The sequence below is a fragment of the Strix uralensis genome, chromosome 31 (assembly GCF_047716275.1).
Source record: "Strix uralensis isolate ZFMK-TIS-50842 chromosome 31, bStrUra1, whole genome shotgun sequence".
In the NCBI taxonomy this organism is placed as follows: Eukaryota; Metazoa; Chordata; class Aves; order Strigiformes; family Strigidae; genus Strix; species Strix uralensis.
The window spans coordinates 923,740-937,138 of NC_134002.1; the positions used below are offsets into that span (position 1 = coordinate 923,740).

At 51.9% G+C, this 13,399-nt stretch overlaps 1 protein-coding gene across 1 annotated transcript; it reads left to right on the forward strand.

Annotated features, from left to right (window-relative positions):
- The first annotated feature begins 6,221 nt into the window (after nucleotides 1-6,221).
- On the forward strand, nucleotides 6,222-8,617 carry LOC141936046 (olfactory receptor 14A16-like). Its single transcript, XM_074852770.1, has 2 exons — nucleotides 6,222-6,238; nucleotides 7,675-8,617. The coding sequence occupies exon 2, from the start codon at nucleotides 7,682-7,684 to the stop codon at nucleotides 8,615-8,617; it is 936 nt and encodes a 311-aa protein (XP_074708871.1). The 5' UTR covers nucleotides 6,222-6,238; nucleotides 7,675-7,681.
- The last annotated feature ends 4,782 nt before the right edge of the window (nucleotides 8,618-13,399 follow it).

Below are 13,399 nucleotides of genomic sequence, written 5' to 3' on the forward strand. Positions count from 1 at the left end.
GATTTCCCCTGACTGCCAAAACTTTTCAAATATCATGGAGAGTGGCTTGGCAACTACATCAGCCAATTCCTTCAGGACTCTGGGATGGAGCTCGTCATGTCCCACAAACTTATGTATGTTCAGTTCCCCAGGTGGTCCTGAACCTGATCTTCTCTTACAGTGGGAGGGACTTTACCCCCCCAGTCCCTGTCTTGTGGTCCATCCACTCGAGAGGTGTGGGAAGAGACGCTGCCAGAGAAGACTTAGAAAGTAATATTGTTGAGTACCTCAGACTTCTCCTTCTCCACTGTTACTAGTTTGCCAGTTTTGCTAATCAGGAGGATACAGTTTTTTTGATCTTCCTTTTCAGGCTGATGTACCTGTAGAAGCCCTTCTTCTTATTCTTTGCATCCTTTGCCAAGTTCAGCTCCAGCTGCACCTTGGCCTTCCTGACCCCATCCCTACACAACCCAGCAGTGTCTCTTTACTCGTCCCAGGTACCTCTCCCTGCTGCCACTGCCTGTGCATTTCCTTCTTGCCCTTTACTTTAACCAGCAGGTCTCCACTCAACCATACCGGTCTCTTGCCTTCCTTGTCTGATTTCTTACACCTGGGGATCAATAGAGGTTATTCTTCCCCCTGATGCAGGACTGGTCACTTCTTGAAAAACTTCAGAAGCTTCAGTTTGCTGAGTCCCAGAGTTTCTCAAAGGATCCTGGACTGAAGCTCCATCTTGCGAGCTGTTCATGTTTGTGTGCAGGTGGCTCACCCCGATTGCGGTGAGGCATCAACACAAGATCACAGGATAAGAAACTGCGGGACACCACAGCTAATAGAAGGAGTTGCTGCTTTTGTACTGACCAAGGGAGGAATCAACACGACAGGCCTCTTAGAAACACTCCAGGACGGCAGAAAACCAGCAAAGCCAGAGGCAGTGGGGAAAAAGCAGAGTTGGGCTGTTTGTAGAGGAATGTGTGAGGGTGATCAATGAGAAGAACATGGGAGGGAAAAGAAGGCAAAAGAAAAGCAAAGGTTAAGCTCAGACATGATGATGCCTGCATCAGAGGTTCCCTGCCGAGCAGCCCTGTGCCAGTGACTTCAATGGGACAAAAAGCCACATCTGATCACTCCAAACTTATGTCTGCTCCCTTCCATGGTCAGGGGGAACGTGAGCGCTCTCCCAATCATCATCAAGGAAAGAGCTGTGGTGGAAGGAAATGCACCATCACCCATCCTGGAAGGGACCTCGGGAGGTCTGTAGGCCAAGCACAACCACTGTGAGTGGAGAAAGGAGAAACGAGCTTTGGACTGTTTGTATGCTGGGCTGTGGGAGTGGAAAAAAAGTCTATAGTGTCTCTATAGACACATGTCCAGTAGTGATCTCTCCAGGAGCCAATCTTAGACTCTCCAACTGTCCAGGAGCTGGCCCTGGGTTCTCCTCATCCCTCCAGTACCCCCCCCCCCCAAACACACAAAGACACAAATATCTCTCTCCAGCACAGTCACAGAACCACTGAGGCTGGAAGGCAGCCAGCTTCCACCTTCTCTGTGCTGCCTCTTCAAGCTTCATTTTTATCAGGAACTTATTCCTCCTACATACCAGCCTCCTTCTATGTTGCTTGACTTCCTGCATGTCTGGGTGTGCTGTTCCAGAGCTTGAAGAGGAGACCCTTGACGCTCAAACAGCTCTCCCCTCTTCTCTTCAGTGTCGTATCCCCTGGGATTCTTCCAAGCAGCTTCCTCAGCAGGCCAGAGCCTGCTCTACTGAAGTCCTGCTCTTGGTCTTCTTCCCTTCTCTCAGGAGCCTCAGCTCTACTTTCTCACTCCTGACTGTTACATCCCTGACCAGTTCCTCCTTGTTCCTAAGTATGATTTCCTGCAGGACAGCTCCCCTCACTGGCTCCTCTCTCACACTTGTCAGGACGATGTTGCCAACTCCAGAACCTCCTGGATGACTTTCACTTTGTTATGTTGCCCCTTCAGCACATATTGGGATAGTTTAGGAGTGCCATGAGGACCAGGGCTCATTCCCGTTGAATGAAGCTTCTTCATCTACTTCCTCTTCCTCATCAGGGGGTCTACAGCAGACATCCATCCACCACAGTGTTGTTGCCATAAAGCTGGTATGAGAAAACCCTCTAAGACTCAATGTGAGTTTTAGAAAGCAGCACTCTTTATTTCAGCACAGAGTGCACAGGGGAGAGCTCCTCCTGAAATGTGGGCGACAATTGTCTCCAAAGCAAAAACATATATAGTAACCAATCATCCGTATTCAACATGATTCTGAGAAATTGTTAACATATTCAACACTTTTCCTGGAACTCATTAATATATGTAAATGTCCTTCTCGCATGCGCACTTAAGATCTTAGGTGGTCTTCAGGGGCCCTCTGGTGGTCTCCGATAGTCATCACGGTGCTCGCTGGTTGACCCTTTTCCTTGCACATGCTCGATTTCTACTTGGCTAATTCCCATCTTCTTGCTTAACTCGTACCAGTTCTGTCCAGAACAATTCTTTCTTCTCGCAGGTCACCTGAGCCAGTACCTGCCACTAAGATTCATTTTTCTCTTCTCTTTTAAACCTCCAAGTTAATCTGTTACAAGTATTTCATAATTTAAATTTTCCACTAACTACTACATATAGAAGATGATTAAATTACAATTTTTACTTTAAAATTTTTTTTATAAAGACCTTTTATTTTACTGTATTGATTACTGATTTGATATTATATATATATATTTATGAATATCTATCTTCATTACTGTCATTAATCACATTTATTCATTTGATTTCTTGATCCCTAAATCAGGATAGTGAAGGTAAGGGGATTTCAAGCAGCACTGTTGGTGCATAACAAGTTTCCTTAGTTACATAAGACCTAAATAAATATTATAACCAACACATATGGTTCCTAAAGCTCATCTAGTTTCTACGATTGAGTTTCACATCACACAACCTTCTAACACTCTATCTCTACTACTTTTAAATCTAGTGCTTTTTATAACAGTCTTGCCCATGAACTTTCAGCTCTCAGCTGACTCATCCTCCATCCCCAGGCAGAGCTCCACACGTTCCTGCTGCTCTCCTCCAAAAAGCGCAACTTCCACTCTGGGTCCATCCCCATGGCCTTATCAGTACCAGACCCCCAGAACCCCACAGTTTCTCCAGCAGAGGGGATTTAGCACTCTGCAATGCCTTATGCTGTTCTCTTGTGAGAAAGACTTCAGGATGTTCTATTAAAAGCTTAGGTAGCGCAAGCACTTTCTATATACTAAATTCTGTTAATCTCGCAAAACACCTGTGTGTAGTCAATTAATCATCCTTTGTTCAGTCTGTGTCTATGTGATTAGCTTGACTGGGTTTTAAACCAGTTTTGGGTTGGGACTATACAAGAAGCAGGCTAAGAACACTTTTCAGGCCTGTGGAGCAGCATTCTGGTTACATTGGTAATATTACAAGATCGCTAAGTCCTGAACACATTTCACTAGGCCTTAAAATCTATTTCAGATATACCAGAGGTTATATTTAAAATTCTTCTACAATGGTGACACTCAAAGGGTTGCGGTCAGTGGCTCAATGTCCAAGTCATGATCAGTGATGAGTTGTGTCCTCAGGGGTTGGGCTTGGGACTGGCACTGTTTTACATCTTTGTTGGCAACATGGACAGCGGGATCGAGTGCACCCTCAGCAAGTCTGACAATGACATCAAGCTGTGTGGTATGGTCAACACGCTGGAGGGAAGGGATGTGCCATCCAGAGGGACCTGGACAGGCTGGAGAGGTGGGCCTGTGCAAACCTCACGGAGTTCAACAAGGGCAAGTACAAGGTCCTGCACATGGATTGGGGTAATCTTAAGCACAAATAGAGACTGGGCAAAGAGTGGATTGAGAGCCCTGTGCAGAAGGACTTGGGGGGTTTGGCAGATGGAAAAATGACTGTGAGCCAGCAATGTGTGCTTGCAGCCCAGAAAGCCAACTGAGCCCTGGGCTGCATCAAGAGAAGTGTGGCCAGCAGGTCAAGGGACAGGATTCTGTCCATCTACTCCTCTCTTGTGAGACCCCACCTGCAGTGCTGTGTCCAGCTCTGGGGCTCCCAGCATAAGAAGGACACAGACCTGCCCAAGCGGGTCCAGAAGAGGCCACAAAGATAATCAGAGGGCTGGAGCACCTCCCCTGTGAGGACAGGCTGAGAGAACTGGGGGTGTTCATCCTCTAGAAGAGAAGTCTCCAGGTAGGACTTATAGTGGCCTCCCACTACTTCAAGGGGGCTACAGGAAAGCTGGGGAGGGACTCTATCAGGGATTGTAGGGATGGGATGAGGGTTAACAGATTTAAATGGAAATAGGGTAGATTTAAAAGAGATATAAGGAATCAATTTTTTACTGTGAGGATGGTGAGACACGGGCACAGGTTGCCCAGAGAAGTTGTGGATACGCCCTCCCTGAAACTTCCCTAGGCAGCCTGTTTCAGTATCTCAACACACTCATCATAAAATATTTCTTCTTTATATCAAATATAAATTTTTTCTCTTTCAGTTTAAGGCCTTTGCCCCTTGTTATGTCACTAAGTCACAGAATCACAGAATCATTCAGGTTGGAAAAGACCCTTGGGATCATCGAGTCCAATCATCAGCCCTACTCTACAAAGTTCTCCCGTACACCACATCCCCCAACATCTCATCTAAACGACCCTTAAACACATCCAGGGATGGGGACTCCACCCCCTCCCTGGGAAGCCTGTTCCACTGTCTGACCACTCTTTCTGTGAAAAATTTTTCCTAATGTCAGTGTGAACCTCCCCTGTTGCAGTTTAAATCCATTTCCTCTTGTTCTGTCACTAATTACCTGTGAGAAGAGACCAGCACCAACCTCTCCACAACGTCCTTTCAGGGAGCTGTAGAGAGTGATGAGGTCTCCCCTCAGCCTTCTCCTCCTCAAACTAAACAGTCCCAGCTCCTTGGTAAAAAGTCCATGGTACAAAGCCTCACTGTCTTTCCTGGACTATGACCACTACATTTTTATCTGCAAACACCTCGGAGAGTGCCCAGACATCTCCCAAGATGGCATTTGGAGGCCTCAAGCACATGACCAGTATAGAGAGGCTGAACACTCCGGGCTCACTGGTGTGGAGACTCTGGACAGAATAGGAGTAACGTGAGAGTGCTTGAAGAGAGGTTTCAGAGATGGTGGAGCTTTTCTTCATATTGGAAACCAGTGTGAGAATGAAATAACACCAGAAAGGGCAGGTGGGGAAGTCCAGGCTGTACACAGGGAGAAAAAGTATTCGCTCCAAGGCCAGGGCTGCAGTGTAACAGATCACCCAGAAGGAGTCTGGATCAGTGCAAGGCTTTTGGAAGATTTCAAAAACCAAGACCCAACATTTCAAGAAAGACCCAGGGAAGATGGTGAGATATCAGTAAAGGAAGGAAGATGCTCAGGTGAGAGCAAGGTGGGACAGCTGGGTGGGTGACTAGAGCCTGCAGGGAAAGAGTTTGTACCCTTGCCTGCAACACCATAGCACTGTCACCTGTGGTGGAGATGACAGAGGGTTGTAGAAAAGCTGAAAATCCCCAACTGAGTCAACCTCCTCCTGACTTTGGCCATAGCTGGTGTTTCTGCCACTGATGCCTATGAGGAGGCACAGTCCCCTGCAGCACTGGGGCCTCATTGCCCCCTTGTCCCTACTCAGGAGCCTGGCAGGTGCACATCTCCATCACCCACTGCCCCAGGAAGAGCCCTGAGCAATGGGTGAGGGACAGGATCTCCCTTCCCAGGGGCTGGGGGTCACGGCTTGGCCCTTTGGTTAATGGGGTCAGGGCTCGGCCCTTTGGCTTCATGAAACACATGCAGGTTTCCTCAGCATCAGAGCCACCTTTCCTTTGCTTTTCCCTACCTGCCATCACTGCCTCCACATTTGTGCTTTAAGTGGTGCCTGGGGAGGCTTTGTCAACAGAGTCCCTCAGTGGGACCCATTAAAGCCACAAGAAACTTTGGAGTTTGAATCTAAATTTGACTTCTTCAGAGGTTTCTTCAGGAGCTTCTGAGTGTCTGGGTTTCATGGACTCAGCACCAAACCCACCTGAGGGGTCATTAAAATGCATTGGGCTGGTCCTCTGCTGAGGTGCTGGGCCGGGCTCCTGGGACAGAGGGAGCTCAGGGCAAGTGGTCAGCGCTGCAGAGAGACAGCTCTGCCCAGGAGCAGCTCCTCTGCAAAGCGCAGCAGGGCTGAGGGCACTGCCTGCAGGCACCGAGGGCAGAGGAGCCGGGCACAGAGAGGGGAAAGGCAGACGGCAGTGGCAGGATGCTGAGAGCTCACTGGAGGAGAAAACTTCACAACACAGTAAGTGTCCTCTTTTTTACTGGGTGGGCAGTGGGAGATGGCAATCTATTTCTCCTTTCTGGAGCAGGCTCTAAGACTCCATTTCTTGTTTGCAGATGTCTGAGCCTCTCCTGAGTCCCTGCACACACAGAAATGCCTCTGGGCATGGTCCTGCTGCCAGGAGGGGTCTGCAGGGCAGAGCTGAGCACACAGCGGGTGGGATGGGGGCTGTGAGCACTGACAGGGAGGAGATAAGGGAAAAGAGAAACAGCTCCAGGCTGGGACAGCTCCAGGCACCAGAGTCATTCACAGGGAATGAAACAGGCTGACAGCACTATCTGGGCGGGGGTGGTATTTGGGGACCTCCCTACTACCCTTCAGTGAAAGTGCTTTTTACCTAACAAGCCCCCCTGGTCTTCTCCCCCACCCAGCAGACCCTCTGCCTTCCAGGCCACAGGCTCCAGGGCAGGAGCTGCCTCCTGTGCAGCCAGAGCTGCAGCAGAGGAGACTCTCCCCAGTGCCCATCTGTCCCTCCCTGGCCTGGCCTCCCTTGGCAGAAGCATTGGGGCATTGCTCCTTGGTTCTCCACCTGCCCCTGCTGCTGCTGCTCCTGTTTTCAGGCTCTCTGGGGATGGGGCTTTCAGCTGCAGCTCAGCAACTGGCCCTGCAGGTCCTGCCATGCAGATATGTCCGTGGCAGCAAGGTGCCCAAGCCCCCTTCGAGCCTCTGGGTCTCTGGGCAATGCTGACCATGGGATGGGGATAAACCCGGCTCTTTTTACCAGACAGCCTATCCCTGGATTCCTCTGCTCTCAACAGCAGCATCCAATTTCCTGTCAAGGGAACAGCTGGGTGTGAGCCTCCTGCAGATTCCAGAGGTGCAAGCCCAGGGCAGCTGAGAGCAAGTCTGATGGACAGCCTGGCTCTCCTCACTCTGCACTAAGGCTCTGCCCGTTTGCACCCCCGCACTCTCCATGGAGCACTTGTAGCGCAGCAGCAATGTCCAGGCTGTCTGCCTTCAGAACGCACTCCTCAGGTAGGACAGGGCAACAGGAGCCAAAGCCAGAAGAGCAAAGCCCCACAGCTCTGCTCTGCAGCCGGGGGCCCTGGGAGGGACAAGGCTGAAATCTCTTGGATTTCCGGAGTGGAGTTAACCAGCGATGACTGCGGGTTCCTCTCTGCCTGTTGGGGCACAGCAGGACTGACTCCTGCAGAGCCCACAGCAGAATCCCTTGCTCCCCACTGCCCCCTCAGCCAGCAAACACCAGAGCTCCAGCCTGGGAGCTGCAGGAAGGTCTTTCTGGAAGGAAGTTTTGCACAAAAAATCAGTTGTACCCTGAACTGCTTTTTTCTTTTTCGACAGGCCTCCATACCCAGAGGAAGCAAATGTCCAACAGAAGTTTTGTAACTGAGTTTCTCCTCCTGGCATTCACAGACACACGGGAGCTGCAGCTCTTGCACTTCTGGCTCTTCCTGGGCATCTACCTGGCTGCCCTCCTGGGCAACGGCCTCATCATCACCACCATCGCCTGTGACCACTACCTGCACACCCCCATGTACTTCTTCCTCCTCAACCTCTCCCTCCTCGACCTGGGCTCCATCTCCACCACTCTCCCCAAAGCCATGGACAATTCCCTCTGGGACAACAGGCACATCTCCTATGCAGGATGTGCTGGCCAAGTCCTTTTCTTTCTCTTTTTTATCTCAGCAGAGTTTTCTCTCCTCACCATCATGTCCTACGACCGCTACGTTGCCATCTGCAAACCCCTGCACTACGGGACCCTCCTGGGCAGCAGAGCTTGTGTCCACATGGCAGCAGCTGCCTGGGGCACTGGGTTTCTCTATGCTGTGCTGCACACGGCCAACACATTTTCAATACCACTCTGCCAAGGCAATGTCCTGGACCATTTCTTCTGTGAAATCCCCCAGATCCTCAAGCTCTCCTGCTCACACTCCTACCTCAGGGAGCTTGGGCTTGTCATGGTTAGTGCCTGTTTAGGTTTTGGTTGTTTTGTTTTCATTGTGGTATCCTATGTGCAGATCTTCAGGGCTGTGCTGAGGATCCCCTCTGAGCAGGGCCGACACAAAGCCTTTTCCACCTCCCTCCCTCACCTGGCTGTGGTCTCCCTCTTTATCAGCACTGGCATGGTTGCCTACCTGAAACCCCCCTCTATCTCCTTCCCATCCCTCGACCTGGTGGTGTCATTTTTGTACTCAGTGGTGCCTCCAGCAGTGAACCCCCTCATCTACAGCATGAGGAACCAGGATATCAAGGATGCCCTGAGGAAATTATATGAATGCACATTACTCCACCATGAATAAGATGCCAACCATCCTCATATAACTCCTGGGAATACAGTAAAGTCCCAGCCTATCTTCTGTTATTCTTTTTCTTTAGATCGTGTTTGTTAAACATAATAATTATTGTAATCATGTATTATTCATACAACTTCTTCTTAATCTTAGAACCAATTTTTTTCTGTCTTCAAATCCTAATGTACAGAAGCAACCAGGCTCTTTGCATAGCTGGAAAAGCCAGACCATAATCATTTGCCTCTCCTCCATTCGCTTAGACCTCCTCTGGATCTGGGGGCCCAGCCCCAGCAGGCAAAAGGGATTCAGGAGCCAAGGGCCCAGCTGCCCCATGGAGGAGCAGCCTCAGTGCCCCTCGGGGCTGCCCCTCGCTGCCTCGGCAGGCACTGCCTCTCTGCTGCCTGTGAGCTGGGGCTGCTGTTTCCCTGGAGCCATGGCCAAGGACAGCAGCAGGACGTGGCCTTTTCAGTGCTGGGGTCACCTCATTTCCACACTGTCCTGCTGTGCCCTTGCATTTGTTTCACTTCCAAGCTCTTATGTAGTTTTTGACTGTCCCATTGTGTCCATAGTTGCTGTTGTGTCCTCAGTTGCTGCAGGCAGGAGCAGGCCATGTGAACCACAGTGTCAGAGCTGGCCTCCATGTCAGCACCACCATCACCAAAGGGGCTCCTCAGGGCAGTACCAGAAGGCTGGACACCTCTTCTAAAGCTGGTGTCGGGAATATACTCAAGAATCTGCTCCCTCAAAAAGACATTTGCTGCTTTGTGGTTCTTAATGGTTTCACAGGGACAAGCGCAGAGACCTAGTGGGATCTATTTAGGGGCCAAGGGCTGGACCAAGACCTCCCTTCTTGGTTGCACATGTCCATGCAGATAGCAGCTGGTCTTTGATGTACCTGCCTGGCACTGTCCCACCTGCAGTGGGGCTGATGGCAGATGCCATTCTGGAGAGGAATCAGGAGCTGCTAGGAGAGCTCAGGGGATCTCCAGGGACAGTGTGTGAGTCTGGGGGGGCAGTGAGTGGAACCTCATAAAGTGGGTGATTACCCAATTAGAGTCCCCTGGAGGCAAAGGTGAACCTGCTGACACCATGCTGTAATGACAGCCCTGAAATTTCTGGAGAGGCTGTGAGGAGCCAGGAGGCAAAGGCACACAAGACTGGAGAGTGGTTCAGGACAACCTTTGGGAAAGCCCATGGGCTGGATCTACTGCAGCCCTCCGTTGCCTTTTGTGCCATTGGAGACACCCCATGGTCCTGCCCAATCCCGTCCTTTGTCCTTGAGCCATCCAGGAAGATGGAAAGGGCCTCAGAAGCAGTGAACCCCATCTGCCTGGGTCTGCTCCTCACCCCCACCACCACGGCCAGTGGAGGATTACCCCATGATCCCAGGGCACCATAGTCCCTTTGCTCTGCAGAGCAGCACTGCCAGCTTGGGGCCCTGCAGGGAGCACGGGGACAGAGCCAGGAACAGCTGGTCAGGCCATCATGGACACACTTATGTGAGGAAAGGGTGTCTGGGGAGCAGAGATGTCACTGGAGAAGAGCAAGGGAGCATTTCTGTGCCTGCAGGGAAGAATCCATGAAAAAGAAAACTCTTTCTGCACGCACCCCCTCGGGACAGGATGCTCTGTCTTTGGACCTGGAATTTTTTGCTGGCCTGGGGACAGGGGCCGACAGTGAGGGGGCACAATCAGTCTCTGGTGACTTGGTCCAGGACCATCTGGACATGAGACAGGGAGTCCCGCAGTTTCACTGACCTCCATTTCCTCATGACATCGTCCCCCAGCAGCTGCTGTGCCCTTCAGAGGGCCTGGGGCTGTGGGGTGAGTGCCCAGAGCTCTGCAGCACCCTGCAGCCCAGACTGGGCCTCTCCGTGGGGCTGAGATGGGAAGGGGACAGGGGAGATGAGAAGAGCTGGGGATAGGCTGGACTGGGCTGGAAAGTGTCTGGCAGAGGAGAGCACCAATGTTAGCTGAGCTGTATGACCACGCAGGGAGAGGACACGCTGCAGTGGGTGTGTGGTGCAGAACCAGATATCATGGAAGGAAGCCGAGACATACAGGTGCAGGACAGCAAAGGCTGGTCTGTGCCTTTGGTGACAAGGACAGATCAAAAAGGTGTTCCAGAGCATTTATCATCCCCCCCAGCCTCTCTCAATAGCTATTTCCAGCACTGCCCACTCACTCCAGTTTATGAGTGTTTTTCTTCTGTACCCATTTCCTTCCTCCTGCTGGTCTTAGTGCCTGTGTTGGGGGAAGAGCCAGCCCTGCCCCAGCCTCTCTTCTTGCCCAGAAATTGGCAGAACCCAGAGCAGGGCTGTCTGGGAACCCTTGTATGTGAAAAGGCTGCAGCCTGGCTGGGGCCAGACTCTGGTGAGCTGTGAAAGCAGGACAGTTGGTGGGGATGGATGCTGAGGTCTGACATGGGGGCTCTGGTGGGGGACATTTCCCCACCCCAAACACACCCCGTCCTGGGCAGTGTTTGATGAAGGGGCCGTGGGGGCAGTGCGGCTGGTGCAGGGATGGGTCACACGTGGGGGCCATGACACAGCAATCAGGAGGTGGAAGCAAGGACAGGCTATGAAGGAGGAATTTAGAAATATGACCCGAGCTGAGGGCGTGTGTTTAGGAAAGCCAAAGTTCCCCTGGAACTGAGGGGGGCTGCAGGCAACATCCAGAGCAAAATGAAGAGCTTCAGTCACTGCGTTTGCAGTAAAAGGCTGAACAAGGCCCATGCCAGTTGCTGCTGAATGGGGAGGGGGTTTCACAGCAGCAGAGACAGATGGGGATGAGGGACTCAACGGTGCCTTTGCTTTAGTCTTTCCTGAAAAGGTCTCGCAGGCCTCTGCTCAGGGAAAGGGCTCCTACTGACAGGCTTCTTCAGCCTGGAGAAGGGATGCCTGAGGGGCACCACACAGCCAGGGGGGGCCTCCCATTTTTCACCATGAGGCTAGCCAAGCATTGGAACAAGCGTTGGTCCCCCTGAGAGATTGTGAAGTCCTCCATCCTTGCAGGTTTTCAAGACCCAGATGGACCAAGCCCTGAGAAGCCAAGTCTCACCATATACCTGACCCTGCTTTGAGCAGAGGGTTTTCCCACAGACCTCCCAAGGGTCTACTCAGTGATGTTATTATCCTATGATCTCTTGTCCAGTAAGTGCAGATGTTTATGCTGCACAGATCCTCTTTTGTTTTATGTGACTAGCTAAGACAAGTCAGGTGATCATATCCTCCACTCCACTGACTGCAAGGAGAAGCCTGGGAGGCACTGCCTCATACAGCTCTACATTACCCCTGCACCTCACTGCATCCAGCTTTAACACCCCCAGAGGCCATGGTCTGCACCCTAAAGCTCCTACTCGTAGGTTTTGGGAATCAGGGAAGCTGAATGCCACATGTGACAGAAATACGCTCCTGGCATTTATGGACAGCAAGGAGTTTCTCCTTCTGGTGCATTCCCATGCCACGTGGACTCCACCTGGGATTTCTCTCCACTTGTTTTAGACAACTATTGTTTGGTTGTCTGTCCACTCTCGCTCGTACAGGCTCCTCTTGCATTTGACAGTGGGTCTTCAACCTCTTCCACTGTAAGTCATCCTCATAGAAATTTAAGTTCCTTGGTTCCTTCATTGTCTTGGCGTCCAGGCACCTGCTCAGCCCTCACCACTGACCTGCTGCCCACTGTGACGTGGCCCCCACAGTGTCACGGCCACCACTGACACGCTGCCCACTGTGACATGGACCCCACTGTAACATGGCTACCACTCACCTCCTGCCCACTGTGACACGGACCCACAGTGACATGGCGGCCACTGACCTGCTGCCCACTGTGACATGGCCACCACAGTGACATGGCCACCACTGACCTGCTGCCCACTGTGACATGGCCCCCACAATGACATGGCCCCCACTGAATCACTGTCCACTGTGACATGGCACCCACAGTGACATGGCCACCACTGACCACTGCCCACTGTGACATGGCACCCACAGTGACATGGCCACCACTGACCTGCTGCCCACTGTGACATGGCCGCAGTGATATGGCCACCACTGACCCACTACCCACTGTGACATGGCACCCACAGTGACATGGCCACCACTCACCTGCTGCCCACTGTGACATGGCACCCACAGTGACATGGGCACCACTCACCTGCTGCCCACTCTGACATGGTCCCCACAGTGACATGGTCACCACTGACCTGTTGCCCACTGTGAAATGGCCACACAGTGACAAGTCCACCACTGACCCACTGCCCACTGTGACACGGCCCCACAGTGACATGGCCACCACTGACCTGCTGCCCACTGTGACATGGCCCCCACTGTGACATGGCCACCACTGACATCCTGCCAACTGTGACATGGCCCCACAGTGTCATGGCCACCACTGTCCTGCTGCCCACTGTGATATGTGGGCAACCTTTTCTCCTATCAGCATGAGATCACTCTAAGACATGCTGTGCAGACCAATCACCTCTCGTTCACGCGCTGTTCACGCGGCGGTAACTTCTCACAGCTCAGCACTTTCCCACAGCTCAGTGTTGCAGCTGGCCGTTGTTTTTCCCTGCCACCTTGGCACAGCTCGGCAGTTTCTGATCTTTCTCCCAAGGCCTGTTTCTCACCAAAGCCTGGCTTTGATTCAGAGGCTGTGCAGGGCTGACAGGCCGATGTCTCCCACAGGGCTGGGTTTGGCTGTTGAACGTGGGATCTAGCAGCAATGAGGAGTCAAGGGAGTGGATGGGGAGAGACAGGGAAAGGCACCAGAAATTGTGATGATTGTGAGGCCA